Source organism: Phoca vitulina, unplaced genomic scaffold (genome assembly GCF_004348235.1).
Source record: "Phoca vitulina isolate PV1807 unplaced genomic scaffold, GSC_HSeal_1.0 scaffold2, whole genome shotgun sequence".
Lineage (NCBI taxonomy): Eukaryota > Metazoa > Chordata > Mammalia > Carnivora > Phocidae > Phoca > Phoca vitulina.
Genome location: NW_022589705.1, coordinates 98,701,748 through 98,712,484, shown reverse-complemented (window position 1 = coordinate 98,712,484; position 10,737 = coordinate 98,701,748). Strand labels below are relative to the sequence as shown.

Here is a 10,737-nt window from a genome sequence, read left to right as displayed (position 1 = left end):
CGCATGGGCGGAAGGGAGTGCAAGTGGAGATACACAGCTCTTCCTCGTGAAGACAAATCCCAGCAAATTAAGACGAATGACACGCTTGGTTGCTATGGAGACATCTGTGATGCCGTGGGCCCTCCCAGGATCCCACAGGACGCGGAGCTTCCGACGCTGGTCGTGTCCAGGGCTGTGCCTGGCGGCAGGTCCACACTCGAGCCCCTGCTCCCCTTGACACCTTGCTCCAGACAGAGAGGCCCACAGGGGCCGCCCGTCCAAGGCGTCCTCCAGTCCTTCCGCCCCACCCCAAGGATGTTGCCAGTCGGCGGAGCCAGCCCGCCCAAGAAGCACAGCGTGGTGCCCAACCTGATGGAGAAGGGCCTGATGCTCCTCCAGTGTGTGGCCGGCCGGGACAACCTGGTCCCAGACTGGAAACTTCGCCGGAGACAGCGCTCCCTCAGCAAGTCGGCTCAGGCCATCAGCCGCTTCTACAGGAAGAAGGTGCGGGGTCCCGGAGGGGACGGCCAGGCCGCGGCACAGCTAACTCGGGCTGGCCTGCTTCTCCCCCTTGACGGGAGGCCTCAGGGCCTAGGCCTTCCAAATATGCTTTGGTGACGGATGAAGATGGGCCAATTCTGGGAGTGTAAAGAACTGGCAACCCGAAAGCCTGGAAGAGAAGATGGCCGGCCGCCCTGAGCCTTCCTGGGGCGGGGGGGGGGGGGCGCAAAAAGGAGCAAAGTCGGGGGAAGAGAGGACGAGGAAGGGATAGCACAGCTGGGAGGCTCCTGAATCTACTGTGGGCTCAGGGAGACCAGAGAGCCACCCGTGGCCCCCCAGGAGGATGCCCGTGGTTTCTCCAGTGGGTTCATGTGCCTGTCCTGAAGCCTTCGGTCCTCGGGAACAGGGCAGATGGCTACGGTCAGTGCACGCAGCTTCCAGGGGCTCTTCTCCCAGTGTCTTGCTGTCTCCACTCCACCAGGGCGAATACAAGCAAACCCCCAGCCCCGAGGACACCAGCTTCATGGCCGAACTAGAGGAGCTGAGAAAGGCGTTTCTCAAGCGCCCTGGCTGCCCTCAGTTCAGCACCAAGGCCACGTCTATGTCTCGTTACGGTGAGAGCCACCCACGGGGAGGCCCCCACAAGGAAACCACCTCCCTCCCTGGAGGAGTGGGGCGACCTTCCTGGTGCTCGTCAGCCAGAGTGGTGGCCAGTGGTGGGAACTCACTGTGCATGCAGAAGCACCAGCTGGAGCACGCAGCACGCCCGGTGCAAGGGGGGCAGGCGGGAAGGAAAAGCCTTCTTGCTTTTCTCTTGTCTCATTCACCAGACTCAGTAGGGTTGGGGGTAGGGGAGAGGGAGAAGGCTCAAAATTCTAGAAGCTGCAGTAAAGAGGTCATGAGGCCAAAGATAGGAACCAACCCCAGTAAGGAGCCCAACCACCCTCAGGTGTGACTGCACGCCGTTCTAATCTGGGAGAAAAGGAGGCTTTGAGAGAGCAGCCAGGTGCTCAGCGGTCACCAGGGGGCAGTGGCCAGGCCGGGCAGCACCCTAGACCTCCCAGTTCCTGGGCCCCACACATGGCATTGTGGTTAGGGACAGGGAAATGGAAGCTTAGAGCCTGTGGCTAGTGATGGGGGCCTTGTTCATGTCAGAAGCAGGAGCCCCCACCCATTCAGGCCCTAAGCTCCCCTTTCTCAGGGCTGGAACCTCAGAGAGCAGCCAGCACTCCAGGTCCATGAATTCTGGACAGGGCTGGGATGGGCTGAGAGACCACACTGTGTCCTGCATGTGCCCGCCATTGACATGATTCATGACGGCCGAGGGGAGATGGGGTCTGCCGTTGGGGTAGAGGGGCCTCTTGGAGACTTTGAGGCTGAGCCATTTTTACAGATGGGAATGCAGGGTCCTTCCAGGGGAGGGGATGCATCAATTTGCAGAGATGAAGTTGCACCTAGTCTGTTCCAGATGGGCACACAAATAGCAGGCAGGAGGACAGAATCACGGTTAGATTTAGTCCCAGGGTTCAATCCCATACATCCACCGACAAAAGTCACCTTTAATCCTACCTGAAGTTTAAAAAGAAATGAAATCATTGTCCCTGCCCGGGAGGTCTTGTGAAGACGTGGTCCTAGCTGTCATCAGCTAGCATTTTTAACACTCTGCAGGCTCATCCACCTCCGCCGAGGTGCCTGAGGAGCTGTGCATGGGCTTTGATTCCTGGAAGGTGACCCGGGACCCGTCCTGCAGCCAGCGGTGCTCGGACACAAAGGTGGACGGTGAGGGCAGGGCCTGCCGCCGCTGGGACGAGCATGCCCCTGGGGTCCTCCCCTTGGCAGGCCAGCTCTGAGGCCTCTGCCTGCACCTGCCGGGACCCCTGCTCCCCTCAGGGCTCCCTGATTATGCCCCCATGGGACTCCCTTCCCAGGACCACCTGCCTGACCCTATGCCCCTTACACAGGATGCATCCCTCCCTGAGTAGAATGCACTGTTCCCACGCATGAATATACTTACTTTGGTTTATCGAAAGATGATCTCTGCACACAGAGGTCTCCTCTGTCTGAACGTGAGGAAACCCCTCACAAATGTCTGGGCCATCACTGTGACCCCTGGTGTCCTGACCCCTAGGCTCTGGGGATCTCCAAGGGCTGCTTTAATGATCTCCCTCCATTTCTTCAACACACGCAGGGGCAGGTGGGGAGGGATGGACGATGGGGGTCAGCACTAGGAGGCGTGGAGGAGCCCAGCTGGGCAGCGAAGGGTTTCCCAGGGGCGTCTTGCGAGGGGGAAACTACCGTGGAACGCCCCAGGGCGGCTCAGCACTTGGAGTCTGACGCCCCCCGGCTTCCCCACAGGGTGCCTCCTTCCCTTTAGTAAGAGTGCCTGTGAGTTCAACTACTTGCGGAAGAGGAGTGAATCCCAGATCATAAGCCCGGTCCCCAGCAGCCTGGTCCTGGCGCAGAGCCATCCGAAGAAGCGGTTACCCTGGTATATCTCAGTCATCCACGAGAAGGTACGGCCACGTGTGTGCGGAGCCCGGGCAGACAGCCTGACCCTAATGCCCCAGCTCCACGTCCGGTAGGATAGGAGGGCCCAGCCGGCCCCCCGGGGCTCTTGTTGGGGTATCTGGTTAGCTGTCCAAGCAGGTCCCCAGACGTGGCCAAAAATGACCCCCAGTACCCTCCTTAGGCTCCCATGACTCAGCTGTTTTCCAGACCTTCTGGCCCCTGTGCATCTTCATCCCAGCGCGTGGCGGGTTGAGCTGGCATGGATCTCATCCCCCCCAGCATGCAGCTGGCCACACGTATCATGATGTCAACCATCCACATAGCTTTTGACCCACTACTTCCACTTAATAGAATATATTCTTGAAAACAGTAATAATCAGCTTGGTATGCAAAGATCTACCTACGAGTTGACTCGTTGTGATGTTACGCTCTGCGTCTTTGTTTGTGACAGAGACTGGCCCACAGTTAACCTGTCTGTAATTCCCTTGTTTACTTTCGGTGTCAGAGTAATTCTGGCCTCAGAACAAACAATCAAAAAATTGGGAGGCATTTTCTCTTTCATATTTTATTCTCTGGAAGAGTCTGCCTGAGATTGGCGAAGAATTCATCTTTGAGGCTCTGTGTGCCTGGAGAGTCCTCACGGGGCAGGTTTTCCAAATAATAAATTCACGTCCTTGAAAGATACTCAGACTTCCTTCTCCCTCTTGTTTCAGTTTGGATAAGCTATGTTTTTCAAGGAATGTGTCCAATACATGTAAATTTTCAGATTTATTAGCCTGATCCTGTGCATAATGGTCTCTTAATAACCCCCTAATTTCTTTTCTTTTTTTTTTTTGACAGAGAGAGATACAGCGAGGGAGGGAACATAAGCAGGGGGAGTGGGAGAGAGAGAAGCAGGCTTCCCACCGAGCAGGGAGCCCGATTTGGGGCTCGATCCCAGGACCCTGGGATCATAACCTGAGCCGAAGGCAGACGCTTAACGACTGGGCCACCCAGGGCCTTCCCCCCTCCATTTCTGCAGGAGAGAGAGCCTCTTTCCCATTCCTGACAGTGCTAACTTGGGCCTTCTCTCTCTCTTTCTTCTCTTAGAATCACCTTCTGTTGTTGGTGGTGTTTTAAAGCTGGTCAGGCTTCAATGACAGTCATGGGAATGAGCACCACAAAATGTTGGGCAGCTGGTGGGTGTGCAAAGTCCAGATAGTGTGGCCCCACGAGTCTTCATTTTACCTTTATTCCTGACACTCTGCATTTTCTGAGAGATGTCACAATTTTAGAAGTGTCGATATCCTGTGACCACTTTGGGGAAAGCAATTCCACGTCGGGGAAAGCCTGAGGCTATCAGGAGGTAGGACCACACAGGCCTATGTGAAAGGATGTTCTCTGCAAACCGAGGGAAGGGGAAAGCTCACGTGTGTGAAGCGGCCAGGGGAAGGGCTGCCCGCTTGGCTGCCTCCAGGAGCTTGGAAGCTGTCCTTAGGCTTCTCTTTCTCTCATCTCCACCTGGTCTGAGCTGAAGAGGTAGCGCGTCTCCACTGGAGGCAAGACAGTCACCTGCAGCGACACGGCAGCATGGTGTCCACTCAGCGGCCCCAGTGGAAACGAGCATCCCCTTTCCAGCAAACACTGTCTGGGGTGGGACAGGTGCGTGGGTCTGAATCACCACGGCCCGGGGGAAGAAGGGTGATTTCTGCCAGGTTATTTTAGCTTAGCCGTGTGAATAACTCCGCGTACCCTTGAGATCCCCGCAGTCCTGCCGCACCTGCCCCTCCCCCTCCCCCGCTCCCGGCTGGGTCCTCCAGTTCCCATCCTGGTTGCTCAGTCCCTCCCACCGTAGCCCGCAGCTCTTTCCTGGATCCCTCTGATGGATGCTCAGGTGCTGGTTCCCTTGCTTGCCCTAGCCGATGCGCGGGGGGCTGTGAATCTGTCCTCTCCGCAGCTCAGTTTCACCCCACAAGTCTCAATACATCTTGACAGTGTTCATTATCGTTCTGTTTAAGACATTTTCTAACTTCCTCTGTGCCTTCTGCTTCTTTGGTTCACGGGCCACGTAGGAACCTGGCACTTAAATCCCAAACATTTGGAGGACTTCCGAGTTCCTTTCTTTTCCCTCCTGGGACTGTGCGGGGTGCACCGCGGGCCCGGGGCCTTCCTTTACGCTGCTCTCGGTTCAGAGCTGCCGACGGCAAGTCCTTCCATTTCCAGCTATCCAAACATGTTGGTGCCATGTCTCCACTGCTGAGGAATCGAGGGCATTGAGATTTTGAGCATGGAAGGTGGAGGGGCAGAGGGTCTGGCTCCCTGCAAGCCCCAGGGGGTGGCTCTCGGAGGGTGTTGCTGGCTCGTTGTGGGGCCGTGCCGAAGAACCGTGTCTCCCACTGCGACTGGGGGGCTGGCCAGGACCAGGCCTGAAAGAGAGGCTGCCAGGAGTTTCCCCAGGCGAGGACTTGGTCCCCACCCTTGGGCAGGAGGGGCTGGGATTTCCAGGTCTGCTCTTCCTGCAGGTGCCCAGAGAGGGTGGGTCCGGGGGTGGGGGGGAAGACTGCGTGCACCCAGGGGCTGCCCATGCTTCTGTGCCCAGGATCACTGCCTGCTCACGCTGGGGGAGGAAGTGCAGCGGCTGTCCACGATGGAGGTGCTGCTTCAGAAGAAAGATGAGGAGGTCTTGGCCCTCCAGGAGGAGAGGGAGGCCTTGAAGAAACAGCTGAAATGCCTCCTTAAAAGCAAGGGCCAGGAGACACGGGTACGCCAGTGCATGAAGGTGAGTGGAGGGCCCGGGCGGCAGGCTCTGCCTCCAAAGTGTCCAAAGCTCCTGGTGGCCCTCAGGCCTCCGGCAAATGCCCCGTTCTGGAAGGCTGCCACGTCCTCGTGGGTAAAAGAGCTGTGAGCTGGACATCTAGACCTCTGTGTTTGGCTGCCAGCTTGCTTTCCCACCTGGGACAGGTCGTGTCGCTCCCTGGACTGTTTCCTTACCTGTAAGCTGAGGGCCAGCCCCTCTGAAATCCTGTAGGATGGAAGGCCCCCTGCAGGTGAAGTCTCCAGACCCGGCTTAGCCATGGGCCCTGTGGGCGTGGTGGCCCGGATTCGCCTGATCTGTTCTGGCTGCAGGACGCTCAGCGTCCTTGCCTATAAAGCAGGGAGGTCTGGGCAGAGGACTGAACTAGGCAGGTCCTGGTGGGGAAGTCACCCGGTCTTTCTAAAACCTAATTTCTTTCATACCTGAGGATCCAGCCTGGCATTATGCTAGGGGCACATGGGAGGGGGGGTGGGGGCCTCGGACCTTCGCCAAATCCCCGAGATGCCACCAGAGAAAGCTGCCTGGACACGGATGGTGCGGTACCAGCAGGCAGGGGCAGCAGGAGTCTGAAGAGGTCTGGGAGCATCGGCTTGCCTTCCCCGTTCCCCGGCCTCCCGGGGGCTGTTAGAGAGGCATGAGCCCACACTGGGCCTACAGGGACATGCAACGTGGGCATGGCAGGCTGGCCCTCCACTCTCAGAACAAAGCGGGGGTGCCCATTGCTGCAAGGCCACTCCCTGGGGCGGGTCCAGGGGAGCGAGAAACCACACTGTTCCCAGGGCTGCCCATCTGCAGGTCACCGTCCCCCCAGGGCTGCCCATCTGCCGGTCACTGCCCCCCTTCTCACCAACACAGCACCCTTGGCTGGAAGACACTTGATCCCCCTCTCCCCTGCAACACGGAGAGGCTGCTGTCCCCTTCCAGAAGGACGGGTCTCAGGACATCAGCCGGGGGAGCTGAGGGGGCAGTGTGGAACGCTGAGGCTCACTGGCCATCTTGCAGGAGCCGGTGCGGGCCGCCGGGATCCTGAGCAGGCAGGCTTGGCCCCGGCTACGTCTCCAGGGCTGCCCGGCGATGCCGGTGTCCTCCCTGCAGCTCCGCGTCGTGGGCCCTCAGCCACACCTGAGGGGAACAGGTGCAGGGGGGCAGGGCAGCTCCCGGAAAAGGGACTCCAGCTCCCCTGCCCGCCCTGCACAGGTGCGGGGCAGCCGGGCAGTGGCGGTCTCCCGAGACGGTGCAGCGGGGCGCTGGCGTGGCGGCTGGTGGAGTGCTCCCTGCCCCCTGCTCGCCTGCCCAGTGCCCCCTCCCTCTCCCAGCTTCAGGAGGACTATGCTGTGACCGGCAGAGGCAAGGACCTGGAAGCAGCTGGCGGCGAGGAAGAAGAGGCTGCAGACGCAGAGGCAGAGGAGACGGAGGATGGGGAAGGGGAGGGCCCGGCAGGCAGGAAGGGGGCCGCACCCAAGGAGGGGGGTGAGGAGCAGGAGCAGCTGGAGGAGGAGGAGGAGGAGGAGGTGGTGGAGCTGGAGGAGGAGAAGGAGGTGCAGGAGGAGGAGGGCCAGCGCAGGAGGAGCTCCCGCTCCCTGGAGGAGGCTTTCGAGCAGGAGCTGATAGCCCAGCTGGAGGAGTACGAGCACGTGATCCAGGAGTTCCAGACCGAACTGGAGGTCACCAGGACCAGATACTCGCTCGCAACAGGTGGGGCGCTGGGGGCCCAGGAGCCGCACGTTAGAGGGTGGCCCAGGGGACCGAGGGACGCAGGGCAGGAGGCGGTAGCCCTCAGCCTGGGGCCACAGAGCCCCTCTGTCTCGGCTTCCTAGCCCCCTGCCCTCTCTCCCCTCCTTCCCATGCATGGCTCACACAGGGGCCATCACGTCTTTACAACGCCAAGTGGATGTCCAGGAATCCCAGCTGCACATGTTGAACATGGAGAACGAGACCCTGCAGAAGGAACTCCGGGAGCGGAAGGACCAGTTACAAGCCATGTCCAACAAGGTGGCCATGCCCGTCACGCAGGGGTCACCAGCAGCCCCGCCCATCCCCCCCATCCCAAGCTGGGGCAGCCTGTCCTGGGTCACACCACACCCCCTGGCCCTGCACTGCCCGCTGGCCCACACTGTCCTCCCTGAGCTGCTTGGCTCCCGGTCACTTCTCCAGCATCCCCGCGTGCTCGAGTCCCAGGGTTGAGCGCACGCACACTTAGAGAGGCCGCCATTCCGCCAAGCCCACCCCTTGCTACACGTTTTGTTTTATCGAAGTTATTCACGCACACAACCTAAAGAATGAAATAGTCCCGCAGGCTTGTCACACAACAGGGGCGTGTCCCATCCTCTTCCCTCTTATGTGCCCATCCCCCAGGGCGACTGCTCTCAACTCTTCTTCAGGAATCACTTTGCAGGTCTACAAATGGCATGCTTCTAACACCCATTCTGGAATTTTCTCCATCCTAGCATTATCTAGCACTTCCCTGTTTCCTCCCCTGCCTGGGGCCCCCAGCACAGGCAGGTCGGCCTCCCGCCGGTGCCGTCCCACCATGATGGGATGCTCGGGGTATGATTGTCAGCAGCTCATGCCCACCTGGGACTCAAACACAGGTGTTGCCGAACAGGATTAAGTTTCCTTCTTTTCTGATCTACTCCCACGTTTTCACTGGAGCACATCCTGCAGTAGTCTTCTGATAAACGAATGAGTGGGTGTAAATGTGTGGGGGCAGCATATTCTGCTAATGTCCTTATTCTACACGTCAGTAGAATTTGGTGGGATGCCAAACCGCAGCTGGGAGAGCACTTTGTGTCCACAGTGACGGCACCGCCCCATGGGCTCGAGCAACCAAGGCTGCTGGGGGGGAGTCCTGGGCATTCCTAATTCTCACTTGCCTGGGGCCGCAGTCTGGATGCGCTGCTGCGTCTCCAGAAAACCGCTGGGCTCTTTGTCCCAGATGTCCTGAAACTCCGCTCTGGAAGGTTATGTTATCTTGTTTTTTCTTCTCTCCGTCTTGTTTCTTGAACACTCCTCCTGGCGTCCCCGGAACCCCGTTCCTCCTCCTCTTGCTGTCCGCTCCCTCCTGCTCCCCATCTCTGGGTCGTTTGCTCTACGGCCCATGTTCCCGGCACTTTATCCACAGCTGCCTCCTGTGCTCCGCTTTGTTGCATGGACGGCTTCCGAGATCTCTCTTGTTCTCCCACGTCCTTTTTCTTCTTTTGTTTCACAATTCAGTGTCTTGTCTATGCCCCGCGGAACACTCATGATCGCTGGGCTCAACTTCCTGAATCTTTTTGATCGCCCGCAAGTGCCCTGGGTCCCTTTGTCTTGCTGTCTGTCATTCATGAGAGACCCTCACTCGTGCCAGAGCTGAGTGGGGTCTCTGAGCACGTGGCAGTAAGTTTGTGCTTCACACGCACGGGCACGTGTGGGCACTTCAGCCGAGCGTTCAAAGGCTGTCTTGTTAGTTCTTCGGGGAACCTGGAAGTTTCTTGCCTGGAATGAGAAGGCCTAGCTGCCGGTGTTCTGGGAGCCAAGATGGGAAGACAGGGCGCCTGGGTGGCTCAGTTGGTTAAGTGACTGCCTTCGGCTCAGGTCATGGTCCCGGAGTCCTGGGATCGAGTCCCACATCGGGCTCCCGGCTCAGCGGGGAGCCTGCTTCTCCCTCTGACCCTCTCCCCTCTCATGCTGTTTCTCTCTCTCTCTCTCTCTCAAATAAATAAATTAAAAAAATCTTTAAAAAAAAAAAAAAAGAAAAGATGGGAAGACAGCGGGGGCATCCACATTTGGCACCCACATCCCCCATCTGGAGCCTGGGGGTCCACCCTCCACTGCACCTGGCACCTCCTTAGCCAGAGACCCTCTGCTATGCCCCCGACATCCAGCCTCTCACCAGGTGAACACGGCACAGGCTCCCAGTTGCTTGAGGGCAGGGATGGGTCTGCAGCTCTTAGTTTCTGGAAAAGTATCCACTGATCCTCCCCATGTTAGGTTCCAGATCCAGAAGAACCTGTACCACCAATTTCTGAGACTTGAGGACCAGAAGAGTGAGCTGGGCTTGTTTTCAGCTCTCCACCCCTGCTGGTTTAGGATCTGGCCTTCCGGGCCCTGCTCTCCAGCTCCCCATGTGTTTGCCCCTCTTGTCCTGGCAGAAGTCCCGTGGCTTTCATCATACTGAGGCTCAGGGGGAAAAGCTGGATGCAAGTGTTCCATCTGTCCTCTTGTCCCCGAGTCCCCCTGAGCCAACCCCCCCGTCTGCCTTCCAGTTCTCCAACCTCAGGGAAGACAAGAAGCACGAAGAGATGATGGGCATCATCGAGAAGGACAACATTCTTCTCCGCCAGGTGACCGCCAGGTGTGGTTAAACAGCCAGACCGCTGTTCTTGTTGTAAGTCCTGACAGCGCGGGCAAGATGAGCTGGAAACCCCTTCGCAGTGAGTCGGGCCCCCCTTCCTTAGGCAGCACCCCGGTGAGCGCATCGCAGGAGCGCGAGCGCACGCAGAGGCTCCTTGCCCTTGCTGGCTCCATGAGGGCCGGCGGTCTTTCGGGGGAAGGACGGGCGGGGAACACGGGTGACCCGTCTGAGCCGGGTGGGCCTACTCCGCTGTCCTCCCTGGCTCCCCTGCAGCAAGTGTTGGAGCTGCAGAGCAAACTCGAAAAGCAGGAGCGCACCATCTCGGAGTTCGACGCCACGGTCGGCCAGCTGCAGGCCCAAGTGAGCCAGAACCAGAACCACCTGCAGAGACGGAAGTGGCTGCAGGAGGAGATGCTGAGCAAGAACGAAATGATCCAGCAGGCGGAGCAGCAGGCCCGCGTGGCCCTGGAGAGCGCCCAGTCCCGGGTAGGTCCTGCGTGCGGAGCGCCCGCGCCCGCCCACCGCCGAGGGGGGCGGGCCGTGCGCCGAGGGGGGCGGGCCGTGCGCCGAGGGGGGCGGGCCTGCGCCGAGGGGGGCGGGCCTGCGCCGAGGGGGGCGGGCC

At 59.2% G+C, this 10,737-nt stretch overlaps 1 protein-coding gene across 1 annotated transcript in view; it reads left to right on the top strand.

Moving 5' to 3' along the window:
* The first annotated feature begins 294 nt into the window (after window positions 1–294).
* The window catches only part of CCDC27 (coiled-coil domain containing 27), a 14,086-nt gene continuing 3,643 nt past the window's right edge, over window positions 295–10,737 (top strand). The window contains exons 1-10 of the mRNA XM_032415242.1: window positions 295–593; window positions 820–1,094; window positions 2,149–2,259; window positions 2,836–2,993; window positions 5,567–5,746; window positions 6,785–6,979; window positions 7,099–7,477; window positions 7,644–7,774; window positions 10,027–10,104; window positions 10,389–10,601. Of these exons, the coding sequence (XP_032271133.1) occupies window positions 295–593; window positions 820–1,094; window positions 2,149–2,259; window positions 2,836–2,993; window positions 5,567–5,746; window positions 6,785–6,979; window positions 7,099–7,477; window positions 7,644–7,774; window positions 10,027–10,104; window positions 10,389–10,601 (2,019 nt within the window). The remainder of the gene's footprint in view (window positions 594–819; window positions 1,095–2,148; window positions 2,260–2,835; window positions 2,994–5,566; window positions 5,747–6,784; window positions 6,980–7,098; window positions 7,478–7,643; window positions 7,775–10,026; window positions 10,105–10,388; window positions 10,602–10,737) is intronic.